Raw genomic sequence first — 18,047 nt, forward strand, 5'->3', positions numbered from 1 at the left:
AATGTCTCTGAGAAATGCGGTCAGGAACCCTTTTCAGCACAGGCCCCTCAGGTGGTGAGACAATCCAGTTTACTCTGCTGAGTAGTCTTTGTTTATTTATTCTTCAAATTTGCAGCTGGGGACTTCAGAACAGGAATAAGGAGACTTAATTATTTACCTCTTGCTGACAAACCAAAAAACAACCTTTGGCAAAAGTCCTGATGCAAGTGCTGTGAATACCACATCAAATATTTAGATCGTTAATTAGCGAGTAGAATATCATGCATTTCATTTTCCACTACTTATAAGTACAAGAAATGATGTCCCAGACAGTCAGCAACTCGTACCTTCCCCGTGTGACATTCCCTTGTGTGTATGAAAAAGGGAAATAATAAAGCTACGTACCTAGTTCCTTAGGCAGTATACAGGCACCTTATAGAGTCTGTGCCATAACTGAAATAAGTCTGATTAAAGGAGCCAAAACAAGCCAGGTGTTGCTCAGAAACTGTATAATTAGCACTTTGTGCTGACTATCTTTTTATTTCTTTTCTCTTTTTCTTTTTCTTTCTTTTCTTTTTCTTTTTTTTTTTTTTTTTTTGCTCAAACCCTAGGCTTTTTTTTTTTTAATTTGCTAATCATCTCTCGCAGTGACTAAGTATACAGCCCAATGTGCGCTTTTACCTTTTGATGTTAACATAAGAGAACTCTTGAATTTCAAAGAGCTGGTGGGTATTTGAAAGAATAAAATGCAAAAGCCGCAGTGTAATCAAAGCTCATTATGGTTATTCTTGGTGTGATGTCTCTCTTCCTATGTAATTAGCCATTTTAGGTTGTTGAAGCAGTTCGTTTTGGCGGGTGTTTTCTCTCCTCACTCTCGTTCTGATTTTGATAATTGTGACCCCTGGTTCCTTTGACACTTTATTACGTTCCCAAAGACTTCTGTTTTTTTTTTTTTTTTCCCTAGCAAATCCCAGTATGTTGCCATGGAGAGAATTACAGGGTCATAAAAACAGATGGATCAATGTCCATCAGTCACCTCCTAAAAGAAACTTATTCTGGATGATGACCAAAAAATACTGGCAAACAGAAGGCCTGAGCCTCCCTCTGCAAACATTTTCTGAATTTTACGTATGTCAGGATGAGTTTTCAACTGGTAATTATTTAGAGATAGAATTATTAGATTTGATACTTACTGCTGGGTATGTTGAGAAGAATCTCAGCAAAATGTTGAGAAGAACAAAAGAAGGACCTGGTCTTATGATGAAAATGTAGTAGGGTGAAATTCTACTTCGTCACGTGTACATAGTGGCTGCTAAATCCGTTCAACAAACAAAATTCACCATTGTCTTTTCAATGTAATTCAGCAGAGAATCTGATCATACTCAGTTGAATAAAATTAGGCACTTCTGGAACTAGAAGGGCATGAGTTTTCATTTTGATGGCAACAGGTCTTTCTGTAATTTAAGAGAGAAAGTATTGTGGTCTCTGGCTCGATAGAATTTAAAAGTTATGTTGATTTGTTAAAGTATGTTCATTATCTACCTATGTTTGATTTCAGGAAAAAAAAGGAAGTCTATAAATAACAGAGGGACTTCAAAGCACTATAATATTAATTGTCTTGTCTCTCTTTTGTTCATATAAATACAAAGGAAAAAAAAGCCTTATGCACACATAAAGAAATAAAAATAAAGAATTAAAAATAATTAAAGTTGAGCAAAGATACAAGTAACAGAAAAGCTGGCTTTGAATTTTTAAGAGTGCTTTGTCTGAAAAAATTCCGATAACTCAAAAAGCTAAAGGGTTCGGCGTCTCTATTTCCAGTTATTCCTGAAGAATTTTGCAGTAAGGGGGTGTGTAACCTGCTGTGTTTCCAGTGATCTTGGTGTATTACCACGTGATTGATAGAGCACAGGTAGGAAATAAGTTGGAGATGTGATTTCGGCTGCTGAAGAACCAGCATATTTACTCTCTGCTCCACTGGGGAGTGAGTGAGTTATGCTAGTGACACTACAGTAAGTCTTTCCTGCAAAACTCTTCATGCTTGTGTTGAGTGGTCCTTACTGCCAGCTTTTTTTTTTTGGCAATTTTGGACCTGCAGGTATCTGTGCAAATATTCACAACAGCAGTAATGGGTTGCCCTTTAATGCTGTGATAAACTTAGTCTTTTGGCCTACTTTCATCAAGGCTTTTCTCCATCTGGATTTAGGGAAGTGTCACTCTATGGGTGAGTGCCACAACTGCAGTTACCAGAGGGCTGCAATGGTACTGAGTGAGACACTTTTCAATCTGAGGGATGCTGTGTTGCTTAAAGTGTTATCTTTCAGAAACCTTATTGGAAGGATGATTCACAGAGCTGCGGTCGGAGAGGTCCCTCAATCATTAGTTTGTGTACCAAGTTCTGCCCTTACTCTGGTCAACCATCTGTCCTGCGGACACAGAGAGCTCTCCTTGTTTGCTGCTTAAACTGCCTCTGTCGTCGCAGTGTGACAATAGGTTCATGCTCCCCTTGCCCCATTCCTTTCTGTACATTTCAGGAGACTAAAACAGGCCATCCTACCACCTGTGGGACACTGGTAAGATCTGTACCAGCAAGGACCAGTTGGGGACAGACTTCTTACAGGTTTCTCCTTTCCCCTGTAACCCATCAGGAGACACCCAAACTTTTTTTCTCTATTTCCTTTTGCCTGAGTAACGTCTGTCCTCTGAAGAATCTTGCTCATTTTAGCCATCCAAAAGTAAAGTATTAGGGGCTAGACAGACAGGAAGAATGAATGCTTCCACTCAACTAACTTAAGCTGGAATAAACCGTGTTTGGAGGTGTCCTTCACCTCTAAGGAAAACTTTCTTCAGCTAGACTTTTTAAGATGATGACAGTTAGCTGAAATGATCCCAACTCTGAGCACTGTTGTGGCTCTGGCATCCCTCACAGAAACAGTGTGTCTCATATGCTGCAGAAAGAAAAAACTGGTTGCAGTCTGTGATAAGGCCTTTAAATATGAAACCTGAAATGCGTGAGTGGGATGGTGAATCATGTTTGTTGTGGTGATGTCAGGGTCCAGCTGTGAGAGGAGCAGTGTCATGTGAGGCACCAGGTGGACATAAGGAAGCAGATGATCCCTGCTCCAGGGAGCTGCCAGTCTTCCAGACGTGATGGGCACAGGGTACTGCAGAACAGGTGAAGTTTCGGTAGCAAATGCCACATTGGTGTTTTGATTTGAGGACTGGGGAATGGGGAGAGGAAGGTGTAGATGAACAGGAGGAAGAATGAAGGAACTGGGGATAGCAAGGCAGGGTAGCTGACTGGAGGTGGAGAGGGCAGGCCTGAAATGAGGCTAGGGTGAACACTAGGTGAAGGGATCACATGCAGACCTCAGATACTGCACTGCACATGGGGCACGGAAAGACTATCAAAATCACCATCTCAAGTCCCAGCATCCTGGTTTCTGCCATGGCCTCTGCTGGCTGGAGGCGCTTTCTGGTTTCTCTCTACATTTTTTTTCCTCTTCTCTAGGGACAAAAAAAAAAAAAAAAAAAAATCCTTTGACATCTGTGCAATGTAAATGGTCTCAGTGCAAGTTCCTTCTGATGTGCCCAAATGTACTGTAACTCCCCTGGTTTCAATTCTCTTTAGGATCCCAGTGGCCAGCTCTGTGCCCAGCAAGAGTCAGATGTGCTTCTAGATCATGCTGACTTCTGTTGCTGATGCAAGATCATTAGTGGGCCCTAGAGGCAGCTGTGCAGCCCCCATTTTGAGGAGGGAGCCCCAATACACACCAGGTCCAGAGATGTCCAGCTGGGACACAGCTGTGGCCACCGCTGATGTAGTATATGACCATCTCAGGTATTCAGAGGAGATTATCCCTGATTTACAGAGTGGCCAACTGAGGCACAGGGTTTGTAATAAATGGTTTGTCGGTGGGAGACAGTGGGAATCTGTAACTGAGGAGAGACTTGATGGCACATCTCCCCGGCCCTAGACCAGTGCTTTGAAAACTGTCCCTTGCTTTTTCTTCTGTAAGAGATGCTCTGAGGGGAATTTCTCTGAGGCGGTGAGTACTACTGAAAACCTAAATTTGAGAATACAGCCCAGTGAATCACAGAATGATTGAGGTTGGAAGGGACCCCTGGAGATCATCTAGTCCAACCTCCCTACTCAAGCAGGGTCACCTAGAGCATGTTAGACAGGATTGCATCCAGGCGGGTTTTGACTATCACTAGAGAAGGAGACTCCACAACCTCTCTGGGGAACCTGTTCCAGTGCTCCGTCACTCTCACAGGAAAGTAGTTATTCCTCATATTCAGATGAACTGCTTGCATTTCTGTTTGTGCCCATTGCCTCTTGTCCAGTTGCTTGGCACCCCTGAAAAGAGTCTGGCCCCATCCTCTTGGTGCCCCCCCCCTTAAGGTATTGATAGGCATTGATAAGATCCCTTCTCAGTCTTCTCTTCTGCAGGCTCAACAGACCCAGCTCTTGCAGCCTTTCCTCATAACAGAGATGCTCCAGTTCTCTAATCATCTTTGTAATTTCCAGTGCAGTAGTTTCAGTGGAGTTATTTCTGCTGGTACAAGCAAGAGCAGAATTAGCCCCTCTGCAACTGCTTTCTTACAGAGTTAAGACCTGCATTGCACTTCTGTCAGCTGAATCTATACAGGAGACTGGGTGGAGGCAGGCTCTGAATATTCAAGTTGCTCACTGTCCCCTGCCCCCTGCTCTCAGTGGGTTATTTATTTATTTTACTGGTTTATTTTACAAGTCTGCTTTTTCCTGCAGGTTTCACCAAGTTAGGTTTCCAGGCAATCAGTGCTTGTTAAATATTCCACTGAGCATGATATTGCTCTCCAGTCTCTCTGTACTGACTCTCAGCTGTGGTAATTTGCTGAACTCAGCTCTCACATGTGGGAATTTTTTTAAAAATAACAAACCTATTAATAATAATAATTAAAAAAACACTTGACAGGTGGGAACAGCACATCTAAATTGCTCTGCATGCCCCAGCGGGAGGAGGGGCAGTCAGCCACTTTCTCTAATACTCTGTGCTGATTGCTGGCATTTCCAAGGCTGTATTGTCTAGCCCTGCTCGGAGAAAGACTATGTGTTGCCGTGCTTAAGAGGCTAGTGGGCACAGCAGCTTGTCACTGTTAAGGTTCCTGCAGTAGGGTTGCCCTTGCGATCATGCTTTGGGGGGAAAAAGGTTTTTTCTCCTTTCCTTCTCCCATCACCAAACTTAATGGGTGAAACATCCGAAATGAGGGAAAGTCATGGTTTTGCCAGCCTCCTCAAGTTGGAGATGGCAATGTTACCGTTATCTGGAAATGGTAGGTTTGGTCACTGGCTGGTGTCATTCTGCACTCAGAATTTCACACCGTGACCGAGTCTGTGCGGCCTTTCAAAGGCCTTTGCAAGGTGGTGTGAGCACAGAGAGCTCCACAGTTCTCTGACTGCCAGCCGTGCTGCATGCTTGATGGTGTACTAAATGCTCTAACAGTGAGCTAAGGGCACAGCAGGCCACTAAAAATGCCTAGGATCCCATGTTTTGTCTGTGACTGGGGCTGTGTTTCCAGAGTCACTGTGGGAGCAGTAATTCAGATCTTGGAAGTGATTTTGAACCTTTTAGCCTTATCCACTCTTCTCTGAGGTAAAGTCACTTTTTTTTCAGGATTTCTACTGGAAAAAAAATGGAAAGGAACTTCACTCCATGAGAGCATCTGTCTTAGGATGTCCTATTCTCCTAGAAAAATTCAGCCTCCATGCTTTCTCTCTCTGGGAGAGATTTTACACTGATGTAATTCCAGGACCTGATGGGTTTAGGGTTCACAAGCACTGCTAATGTTTGGGTGTCTAGCAACAGCCATATTCCAAGCCCTCCTGAATGGGATGGGCTTGCAGATAATCAGGTAGCAGGTATTCTTATAAAAGACCAGCAAGGAGTGAGACAATAAACACCACATGAAGAGAGCAGAAAAGGCTGATGGGGAAAAGTAATGATGGAGGGGTGTCTTGGCAAGGAAAACAGCAGAGAACAACAGCGGTTCTTGTCAGGAGTGAATGCGCAAGGTGCACTTCTGCTCTCTACTCCGTTGGTACAACAACAAGCTTCAGTGGAGCCCTTTCCAAGTTGTGCTTTGGGGACCAAAAGCAGAGTCACACAGAGGGAGTTGCCACATCTCAGGATGACTTTGTGAGATCCTTCGAGATTCCTGCCAGCTTGGATGGTGGCTGCTGGGTACTTGGGTCTCCAGAGGATCCTGGCTTTCTGAGCCCTCTTTTGGGGGTCTGAGTTAGGGATACAGTTTCTAGGACTTTTGCTACAGAGTTAGGAGCCGGAGAAGCTGGAAAATTTGTTGATAAGGTTCCAGATTTCTCAGTGGCTTCAAGGTTGTTAGCTGATAGGGCATCTATCCCCTCATGCCAGTGTTAAATTGGAGAGAGTTTTCTAATCTAGATCAGAAGGCAAACTAAGGTATGGCTGCAAAATTTGGAGGGCTTTTTTTTCCCCTGAAAAGGGAATTGTGCTTGAGATGAAGGCAAAGATGTTTAAATTCTGGAATGAATCATAGAACTGAAACTGACTTTGAGACCTAATCAAGCACTGTAGCGTGCACTGAGATTTCATCTTCCTAATATGAAATTGCAGCCTTGGAGTTCAAATTCTTCCCTCATACTCCACAGCAGTGGCACTCAGTACAGTAATTTGCTCTCCCAGCTCCTGCTGACTATTAAAACACGACAATGTTGTGTGGCAGGGACAAGGTCTGAGATGTCTCCGTGCCAAAGTTGCAAGTGTCAGAAATCACAAGCTAAGATAGGGCTAACTCTGTTGTAATACAGTAACTAAAGGTTTTTGGTCTCCCTATGGGCCAGACAATATGAAGACGCCTGATCATACGTGCTAGTGTAAGACCTTCACACTAATAACTGTGCACTCCCTGCCTCCACTGTACCTGCCTGTACCAGCAAATGTTTTCCTTTCATGAAGTCAGCCTTGACCCATGGCTGGGGGAGGGTTTTACACTCTGGTAATTCTCCTGACTTCTCTGTTGTGTGAGAAAGGGGAAGAGAAAGTCCAACCTTTTTAATAATAATAAAAACTTGGTGGTGTAAATAAGGGAATATTGTAGCTTTCAGTCACGGTTCACAATAACTCTCTCCTTAGAGGGGGCTTTAAACCACTTCTTCCAGTCTCTCTCATTAAATAGGCAGGCTAAAGCACTGCTCTTCTCTTCTCTGCAGTTTTTGAAATATAATCAGCTCACAAGTGAAATGGGATTTGTGAGTTGTGAGCTTTTAAAGATGTTAGTTTTTCAATAGAGTAGCTTTGCTCTGTGTTGGTCCTGCTATCAGTAAGTTATCATTAGCTCAAGAAGAGGTGGAAGAGTTATGGCAGCAGTGGCATAAGTGCCTTATGAAACTTACTTTGTGCAATAAGCATATACCTGAAGCCCATTTCTCCTTGCCTGTTGTGGTCATCTGCTTTTGCTCACAGAGATGGTAAGGGTGAATCTCATCTATTTCTGAGGAATATTGAGTGCTCCGCTCTCAGATCGGACTAAAGGTAGCTAATACCTGGGAACTCTAGATTATGGGGCCGGGGTTCTGGGTCTTCCCTAGTATGTTCTTACCGGAAATACAGATCTTCTGTGCTTTGGCAAGGATTGATTCCTAGTCTTCCCTGTTTACTGGGTTGTTGTGTTGGTCAAGCCCTGTCATGGATTTTCTCTCTTAATTCTTTAGTGTGCTGAACCGCACCCCAGTGCATCTCGTCCATGAAATTATACTAGTGGATGACTTCAGCGATGATCGTAAGTGATTCTTTGAATGTTAAAAGCAAAGGGTCAAAGCAAAAGAGACTATGAGAGGTTGGGATTAACATGGAGAAGGGGGAGAGTATGTTGAAGTGAAAGGAAATTTAAAGTTCTGTACGTGTGGAGAGAAAACCTTGCTAAGCCAGGTTTGCTTTCATGCCTGGCAAATTGAAATTCCAAATGATAAACCTGTTCTAATGAAAATGATACAAGAAATGCGCATCACAAATCATTTCTTTGACCAGGAGACATGATTCTATTCCTTACTGGATTTTATCCTGCTGCAATTGTTGTACGTTTGATCAGGCTGTCAACTGCAGCCAGGAGCAATTCTGGGTTTATACCACTTGTAACTAGAAGGTCTTACATGTGAGCCCTTCTTCTTCTCTGTGGTAGTCTGAGCCTCCTGACATTTACTCTATGTACATTTACACAAATGGCCAACAACCCTTGATTGACTTTAACTGGTTTAGAGAGCAGTGGAACAGTATTTCTTGCACAAGTTTCATTTTAGATACAGGTATCAGAAAAGATGCTCTGTATGACAGCCCAAGTGTGTCATATCTGCAGGAAGTGTCCATGGCTGAAGCCCCAGAGGTTTCTAGGGAATTGCACTAACTGTCTATAGCTAAAGACCTTGCCTAGTGAGATGAACAAGTCGGGGAGATCCAGGTTGCAAAGAGTAAGTGTCTAAAAAATAAACAAAAATAAAAAACAAAAAAATTTCCTTAGGCATAAAAGGGATGATAAACTATGCCTAAATTGAGGGGTCCAGGACACTTGCATTTCAAGGAACTGCAAAATCTAGCCATTTACTAGGAAATGGAAAATAAATGGAGAGGATTAAAAAAAGGGGGGGGGCACAAAAAATGTATCCACATTTTACTCTTGGATATTATAACTAGGTGTGCATCAGAGAACATTAGGGATGGATTTCATAGCAGAGCCACTTCTTATCTATCTGTCTGCAGCATAGAGGTCTCACTGGGAGGTCACTGAAGCCAGTGAAGAGGTTCCCAGTGATTGCAGTGAGCTTTGGAGGGACTCCAGTGCACTGGAGGCTAGACTGGACAAGTCTAGAAATGAGCAGAGCAGCTCTTATGGAGAAAAGGAGCAGGTGCAAAGGCTTGAGCTGTCCTGGAATTCAAGCAGAAACAGCTTTTGGAAAGGGTGGGGAAAATAAATAACAATTATTTGGGTAAATATGCAAAGTGCTTGCTTTCCTGAAAGAGGAAGATTTGTAGGAATACATCTTCCCTGTACCAGCATGCCAAATGGCATGAGCTGGGAAGAAGGTTCCCGCAGCACCAGAGGGCGGTCTGCTTCCCACATAACTTAGAGCAGCCTCTTGACTACTTGAAATCGGTGCTTCTCAGATGTCTTACATCTATCCCCTTCTTTCCTGTGATAGTCTGAGCCTCCTGGCATATATCATGCATATATCTACATAAAGTACATGTATTTGCATAATATGATATAAACACATGGTCAGTTTTTCCCTACAAACCACTACAAGCAATTAGTGCTTTCATCTTGTGCCCAATTGCATCTCACTTCTTATCTCTGTCAGTTCATTGACCTTTCATTCACACAGATGCAATTGTTCTACGTGCAGACAACAAACATACAGGCATGTGCACACACATTCCCAATAAACCCGGAAACTTCAGTCTTATATACTTAGCAAACTTCGGCCACTTTGTTCCTCTTGTCTGTACACATAACCTCAGTTCAGTATGTGTTACAAGGGATACCAGTACAATGATGTATCTGTAAGAATAAGAATCTTTGTAAGAAACAAAGATTGCTGGAGCAGGATGAAAAGTGTTTGGAGATGTATACACACACACAGGGTGAAAGAAGGGAACAGGGCACAAGCATGTGTGTTTATAAGGATGAGGAAGCAGAGGCAGAGGGGTAAGATGTATGAAGGGATTGCGGAGGTCATGGTGTGGATGTGCAAGGCTAAAAGAAGTCATGCTGGATGTAACTGCGTGGTGACCAAGCTCGATTCCTGCTCCATTCTCCTCCCCACATTTTGCTAGAGGTCCTCCCTGGCTAGCAAGTGGTACCAGGGTGGTAGGCGGGATCAGAGCATGCACCAGAGCAGTGGCAGCAACTGCAGACAGGACTGCAAGGCCCCTGTACCTTGGGTACAGGCATGGGTGGCCATGAGGCCTCTCTTTCCTGGGGCACAGTGTCCTCAGAGCTGCTCAGCCAGCATATGAGAATGGCCCCAGCCACAGGAGCCCCCAGGCCCTGCTCACCCCTGCCACAGACAGGGCATCCAGTGGTCTCTTTGACCATCTCTTTCTCCTTGGCCAAGGCTTACAGGCCACCTCGTGGTTCTTCTGCCCTGCCCTGCAGACCTGGATCAAATGGTTTAAATTTTGCTCTGCAGCTACCAGAAATAGTCATTTACATTTAATGTGCAAAAGATCTGAATCTGACTTCAGTCATTGCTCTTCTTTCATACTGATTTTATAGCATAATTCAACTATAATCAGTCTACGTAAATCTGTCAGGTTAACACTAGTTTTATAACTGGGCTGCTACTGCGTCAGTCCTGATTTATGCTGTGTGAGCTAAGAAGTAAAATCATTGTGTACCAGAAGTGCCATCACCCTAAAAAACAATTAGTCGGACCATGATACGGTCCTCTCATTGCTCCTATTTTCCTTCAGAAGACCATTTGTGCTGTGAAAGCTAAAATCTGAATGCTGCTAAGTTACATGCCTCCCTTTGTGTTTCCAAAGCTGATGACTGCCGTTTATTGGGCAAGTTACCTAAGGTGAAATGCTTACGTAATGGACGACGAGAAGGTAAGATTTTACTGACCAAGACTGGAATGAGTGGTGGGAAGCACGGATTCTTGAGGTATGGGAGTGACGGAGGGGGGATATTGAGCCTCCGTGGAGTAAGTGACAAGGGAGGTGAGCTGGCTCATGTGAACAGGGACCCTTGGGGTCTGAAGGGACAGAGCTCAGGTAAAAGGAGACCGGATATAATGCTTGGGATTTGAATCTGTTTCACCACCACCCCTCACCCTCTTTAGAAAGATGGGACTATTAAGATATCCAATGAGGCTCAGCTGTAGCTTATTAGCCAGAAAATTAGAACAGGCAAAACAAAGCCCCGGGTCTTCTTTTTAAAGATGTTTGTTCTAATGAAACAGATGAGATCTGCTCCTGTGGCTTCTGTGAGAATTTAAAAAAGTATAATTAATTATATTTGAAAGATTAAGAAGATCTATATGAAGGATGAATGTATGTCTTATTGGGCTACTGCGGGCAACCTCTTGAGACATTTTCCCACTCCACTCCTTAGTCTGAATGGATATTGTCAAGTCCTAGTATTAGGAAAATAAAGAATTTTTTTCATACTGAAAATCAAAGGCATGAATAAGGATGTGTAGGCTGGGAGAACATAAAGAATGGGAAAGGTTTTCAGTGTACTCTTTCTTCAGAGGGTTTCAACTCTGCAGGTCTATTGTTGATGTGGAGTCACCCTGTTGACACAGAGGAGTTACCTGGGTTGGTGGGAGGGTAGGGGATTTCTCCATAGGTCCGCACCTCATTCCTGCCTTTCTCTCCTGTCTGATTGGGATATATGCTAATATAGGCTGTCCTCCAGCACTGGAGGGACCTAGAGGCAGCTTTATTGCATAAAGCATTCAGGATTTGGGAATCCAGCCTAGAGGGCTTGCCTCAATTAGTACATCTCTAAATCCATCTTCCTCAGGGCCTCCCAGGACTTGAGGAGGGGTGAGATGGATACAGCAGATCCTGTCTACTCATGAGATCTTGGAGTTTTGGTAGACGTTGCAGAGAGTAACTTGAGGACAAACTGTGTTGTAGGAGGATACCTCAGCAAACACTATCTTGCTCCAGGTTTTATTCTGTCTGCCCCTCTCCCTTCTGCTCAGAGGCTGTCCCTTGGCCCTTTCCTCTACGGATTTTTTAATATCAAAGTCCTCCTCCTTCATGGCCCAGAGGTGTGGCTTCTCCTTGGAACATATCTATGTCTCTCTTTATTTGCAGTTATATCCCTTCATATTACCGCTCTTTGTCCTTCGTTAAGAAGCTTAGCTCCCTTTCAGCAACATATGGTTCCTGCTATTAGATGAGGGTCCATCTCCTTAGATAAATTGAAGTTCCCTTGAGAAATGGCTATAGGTGGATGAGTGATGAAAAGCCAGGTGACTCATATGAATAACTGTTGTCCTGTATAGTAATCCAGGGAGCTGGATTCCAACAGTATGTGTTGGAAGAAGGGCTTTCTCTTAAAGAGGAGCAAGCTTACTAAAGAATCCAGTCTAAAATCCGTGTGTCTATGATCTTCCTCCATGTTCATTTTTCTCTCTCACAAAGTTGCACAGAAATCTGTTGCCAGCATCTGCAAACTCCTAAGGATTTTAAGTTCACCATCATGGATGCTGATGAACTGAGCAGGCTTTTAGCACCTTGAGAACGGGCTTCACTCCTTCACAGAAAACTCATTCCCATTGACCTGTAGATCAGCAATGCGCAAGGGTAGGAGAGAGATGTGAAGGGGGAAAGTTTTGCTAGGGCGCAGAAGTGGGCACATCAGTGGAAAATCTGAGAGAGGTAATTCTGGCACTAAGCATTCCACCATCAGCTTCCCACTGACAGCTGTTGATATTTCACTCGTGTATATGGGGGCATCCAAAACTATGAGCTTGCTAAGGAATTTGCCTCACTGTTTGTTAGAACACGTGGTGCTGACAGGGAAGTAATAGAATATCTGCTTAGATTCCTTTCTGTCTTCTGGAGCATTTGTGACTGCTATTCCTATCCCATTCCCACCTGATTTGTGTTTACATTAGATTGTATTACCTGCAGGGGGTTATGGAAGCATTTCAAGTTCTATTTTGCCCCAGAAGGTGACAGTAGAAATAATTACACAAATTAAGAATTGGCGCAAATGCCATAAATCGTTAATCTAGGTGGAGCTATTTATTTGCTCTGGTGACCTTAAGAAATGATTGCTCTGCCTTGCTGTGCTGGGAAGGGGTCAATGAACCAGAACGATGTTTTACCTAAATGGGCTTTAGATGGGTCAACAACTGAGGGACCTGTGAGTACAACAGGACAGTGCTGAAGGAGTCACTTGAAACGCTGCATGGGGAAATTCCCCAGGCATCTGGGTGGGAGTTGACTTGGGATGTCCCTGAACAGGTCTGATCCGGTCCCGGATCCGAGGGGCAGATGTGGCACAAGCAGGAGTCCTGACCTTCCTAGACAGTCACTGCGAGGTGAATAAGGACTGGTTGCTCCCTCTGCTGCAGAGGATCAAAGAGGTAAGCGTTCCTGTGAGACCATGGCCCCCTTAGAGTAACTAATGTTGAGGCCTGTCCCCTCTTCTCTCCAACTCTTCCCTCCTGCCGCCTCTATATAAGCATGAACACTCTTCCACCCAGGCTTTTGAGAGGCAGGTAGGTTTTCTCAACGAAGAGAGTATATGTGGGTAGGTCAGAGTAGGTACATCCTGGGACGGTCAGGGAATAACCAGGAAATACAGGTTGAATGTTGAAAGGGGAATAGGCGGGCATTGCTCCAGCAGACTTTTTAATTAGGCTCATGGAAAATGCTCGGTGCTGATGATTTAGGGGAGTGACGGCTCCTTGAATAGGGGCCGAATTTAATTTCATGCAAATTAAGCACTAATAAATTGATTTAATAGGATTTAAATTCTGCTGATTTCACAGCAGACAATGACATTCCCCTTTCTCTGGAGGCAACTCTCTCACCAGGCGTGCATACAGAGGCACTTGGCATCTTGTCACTCAAGGCAAAAGGATCTCTGTCCTGATGAGGAAGCCTTCAGCTCCAGCTTACACTCATGAACCTTTCCATCCTTGCACCTCACTTCCTCTCCAAAAAGTGGAGGTTAAAAAATGCCCACAGATGTCTAGGGCTGAGCTCTGTGCATGCAGCTTTGCTGATGTGTTGATGAGGGCTGGGGCCATAGAAACACTCACTGTTTTAAGGGCATCCATGCTTTGACTTTTTTTCCATTCTGTCCGTTGGTTCTTCCTTGCCCCATCACTATGGTGCAACAGGGATAACCCCTTTCGTCACCTTTTTTATGGCTGATGGGTGAAAGCCTTTGACTGCTAGTATTTGTTACTCAGTAATTTTAGAATTATTGAATTATGTTGAAATAGGGGCAGCTGAGGAGCAAAGAAGTGAAATGAGGTATGTATTACCTTGGGTATTGGAGAAACCTGCTCAGCTGGTGTCCACAGTACCCCTTGCCAAGTCATTCTGCTTTCTACACCTTGTTACTGTGATGCCTGTCCTGGGTGGGCTGTGCCTTCACCTGAGCAGAGCAGTTAAGGAAGAGAGGGAGGGAGAGAGATGAACAGATTAAGACCTTCAGCTGTGGGTGAGGGAAGTCAGTGCTGTTTGCACTCATTGCATATCCAGGGCTATAGAGCTCCCAACCTTGGCCTGCAGGCAGGACCACAGTGCTGCTGATAAATGGTAATATAATGAAAATGGCCTTTTCATATTATTGATTGCAGCTTCTGTGGAAATATGAGAACATGTGCTATGAAATTCCACTCAAGTCTCATAGCTGGCCTACCCAAGGGCGGGATTCACCACTAAAGTTTATTACATCGATTGTTTTCTTTTTTGAGCTTTTTTTTTTAAAAAAAAAAAAAAAAGAAAGACAGGCCTGGCAAACTCCTCTTGAAAGCTCTCCTTGCTGTCTGCTGACACTCTGCTGTATTTCAGTAGGGAATATGAAGAGCCATTGCCTCTTTCCCAGGCAAACCTTTGATGTGTTATGGCAGGAGGAAGGAGGAGGTGGACAGAGCTGGGTTCCTCTTAAAGCACCGGTGTGATGGATGAATATGGATCCCATGGGCAATGATGCCATACAACATTTATTGCAGAGAGGCGGCAGCAGTGGCATTGTGGTCTGCATGTAGCATTAAAATCAAGTGTCATCTCTGAACTTCCTTTTATTTGCTCTTCTAAAATTTTTTCTCCAGCTGGAAGTAAAGGCTAGCTCCATGTGCAGCTTGTGCTGTTGCGCTTGCTGTATTTACCATGCCATCATCTTGCAGCCCAGACAAAAGACACTGGGGGGACTTAAGAGTGTTGTAGGACTTTCAAACCAAGTGAGGTCACTGAAAAATAGAGCTTCGAAGAGTTAAAGAAAGGCTCAGTGGCTCGGTCTGCTGTAAGGTCATTTGTAGAGCTCTGCTTTAAAGTCCTGGTTTAGGAGATGGAGGCAATGTAGTGGGGTTCATGGTAGTCCCTCGTGGGAGTTTTCCAGGCACATCAAACTGCCAGCAGGGCTAGCAAGTGTGATGGGCTTCGGGGAGCAGAGGTGGAAGAGCAGTGAGGACTGTGGCGGCTGGGCTGTCTGGGAAGAGCCTCTCAGGATTTTGAAATGCTTCTGAAGGAAAGTATCTAGGTGTCCGAAAAGAAAGAGTAAAGGAGTTTTATGACAGACTGAGGGATGTATGTGAGAGCTGTGTGCGGAGCCAGGAAAGCAGACCAGCACAGAGGATATGTCTGAAAATACACTTTACTTCCTTTTAATTCCACTTGTTTGTTTTTGAGTTGTTTGCAAATGCTGTAGGATAAGCGCAGGAGGTCATTGCCCTGAATCCCTCAGTTTCCCTCTTATTAGGCCTACTATGCCTATCTTTTCCATCAGGGTTAAAATATTGATCAGTGAACTGTATGAAATGTTATTGCTGCCACCTTCAGGCTATGCTAAAAAGATGGGTTCCCTGACATAGTATAGCAGTGAGGATTAGCCTTATACAAAAAACATTTTCTTCCTGTGTTGCTAGCAGGAATAGTCTGCTTTGTTCTAATATGATTTAAGTTTCAAGCAAATGAGTAGCGACTGCCTCATAATAAACCTAGTGTTCTCCCCAGCACACATCCATCTTGTGCATCACTTCTCCTTTCTTTCTTTTTCCCCTTGGGCAGAGCAGCTATTCCTGCAGGTTTCTGTGGCTGGCAAACACTGGAGCCCTTGAGCGTGACTGTGCGCCGGGTATGTGGGTGACAAACAGCCATGGGGGATGCACATCCAACCCCACGTCTAGCTTTCCCCACAGCTGCTTATACCCTGCTCTGAGGGATATGTGGTGGCACTCCCTTTTGCATGTGGGCAGCACTTGCCTGGCATGTGGTATTTTTGAGATGAACAGCCCTTGAGAGGAGTCTGAGAGTGTGTAGTGGGTATCTAAGGAAGAGATGTGTGTGCTTGTCCATGGGGTTGCGTGTAGCTGAGGGCTCGCTCTGGGGAGGGCCAGGAGGCCGACGTCTGTGCCCAGGAGTGCACACGTACGCAAGAGTGTGAGCGACTGCGGATGTTTTGCAAATATGTTTGTGAGCATATGACTGTAAATGCGTGGGCACATGCTTTTTTTGTTTTTACTTACGGAACAAATGCATCTAAACCCATTCACCGTTTTGACTGAATAATGTTTCTAAAAGTGTGATTATCAAGCCCAAGGCATTTTTGTAGTGTAAATCAATCTGCTCACCCTCTAAACTGTTTTTTTCTATGTTGAACCAGTGGCTAATGCCCTTCTGCTTCCAGCTCAAGCCCCCATCAATTTCATGCTCTCCCCTAGATAAGGGGAGGCAGGTGAGGGGCAACCTTTGCTCTCATCTTGCATGAATTACATAGAGACAGAGGTGCAACCATTGCCTTTTTTTATTGACCATTACAACTATCAGGCAGTTGACATAGAGACCAGGAGCCTGTAGCAAGCTGGAGTCAAGTTCCTTTTCTGTTGAAACATATCAGTTGATTTTAGAGTTTTGTGCTGTTGATTTAGTTTCATAATTCAGTTTGTTTGAGAAGTATATTGGAGCAATGCATTCTCATGTTTTTGAAAATCTCATGTGGAAGAAAGCTGAAGATTTGAGTGTAGTAAACATAAACAGACCTAAGCATGAGCGTATCCCAAATTATATAGCATGTGAAAATCAGAAAGGTGAAGCTGCTTATAATAAAACGTGTCATTCAACCTAAAATAAGTAGTAGCAACAGAGCTATGCTCTTGAACATCCAATGTTTTTCTTTTGAGAGTCAGACAGACCATCATGAAAACTGAGTCCTCATTGTGTGATAGGGAAACTGAGGCACAGAGGTGGTCATATGGCTGAAGTTAAACCATTTGCAGTATTTCATTCAGCCAAGAAGTAAAAGGGATTTTTCTGTAAGAAGCTGTGCTGTGTAGTGCACAGGAGTAGAATATAGACTGGGGATGAGCTAGGGCTGTTAGAAGCAATCACCAGTGAGCTGCTTCAGGTCTGGTTATTAAATGATCAGATATGATCATTTCCCTGCACTGTCTGGCCCGCAATAGTTAATGTTTTCCTAGCAGCCTCTTTGCTTAAAACCTTTCCCCCTCAACTCACCCAACTAAACAATGCTTGTGTATACTGAGCAATGACAGTTTCTGGGTCACCAAATTCAGCTCTGATAGACTTTCTGCTCAGCTGCTTGTTGTTAGACACCAGCAAGATGGGCACGTTGTTCTTTATCTCATAGCAGTGAACACCCTTATGGACCATGTGTCTGTGTTGGTAGATTTCTATACGAAGGACTTCTAAGTGCTTTTAAAGGCCCATCAGGCTTGGAAGAGAGGAAATAGAAAAGGCATCCCCCAGACAGAGAGCCATTTCAGGGATGGGAGTTTGCAAAGCTCGAGGAAGCAGCCCGGCACTGGTGGTTTGTGCGTGCAGCCTCCACCGCCCTCCCGGCAGCAGCACAGCCCAGGTTCCCTTCTGGGCTTGAGCTTTCCCACAGACCTGGCTGATTTCAGTGGGTTCTTTGATTTGCAGGTAGCTTTAATGTTCCTGACTATAAGTTGTTTTGGAAATACTGGCTATTTGTCACACTCATTTGTAAAACTTGAGCTCAAGTCGAACTCCCCAGCACAGCTTGTGGCATTCAGTTGCTTTACAACAATCCTACAATGGCATTTGAATACTTCTTTGTTAGGACTGTTTTCTTAAACAGAGTCTGTTCTGAGCAAAAGAGCAAGCTCATGTGTGCTAAGATGCTTTCTTTGCTTGTCTGTGAAAAGCTTTCTTTTCTTGTCTGGTGGGGTAAAAGCTTGAAGTTTGAGCTGTAATTGGAGTTTGGGATTTTTGAAAAGAAAAAGGGAGATAAGAGACCAGTCGAAGCTGTCAAAGTCTCTTCCTCTATAGATACTTTTGTTCATAACTGTTTGTATAATCTCTTTGCCCATAACAAGA

General features: G+C 44.0%; 1 protein-coding gene across 1 annotated transcript in view; it reads left to right on the forward strand.

The window, feature by feature from the left end:
- The window catches only part of GALNT14 (polypeptide N-acetylgalactosaminyltransferase 14), a 136,062-nt gene that overhangs the window by 95,568 nt on the left and 22,447 nt on the right, over positions 1-18,047 (forward strand). The window contains exons 4-6 of the mRNA XM_062571295.1: positions 7,712-7,779; positions 10,539-10,604; positions 12,981-13,102. Of these exons, the coding sequence (XP_062427279.1) occupies positions 7,712-7,779; positions 10,539-10,604; positions 12,981-13,102 (256 nt within the window). The remainder of the gene's footprint in view (positions 1-7,711; positions 7,780-10,538; positions 10,605-12,980; positions 13,103-18,047) is intronic.

This window comes from Rhea pennata, chromosome 3 (genome assembly GCF_028389875.1).
Source record: "Rhea pennata isolate bPtePen1 chromosome 3, bPtePen1.pri, whole genome shotgun sequence".
Taxonomy (NCBI): Eukaryota; Metazoa; Chordata; class Aves; order Rheiformes; family Rheidae; genus Rhea; species Rhea pennata.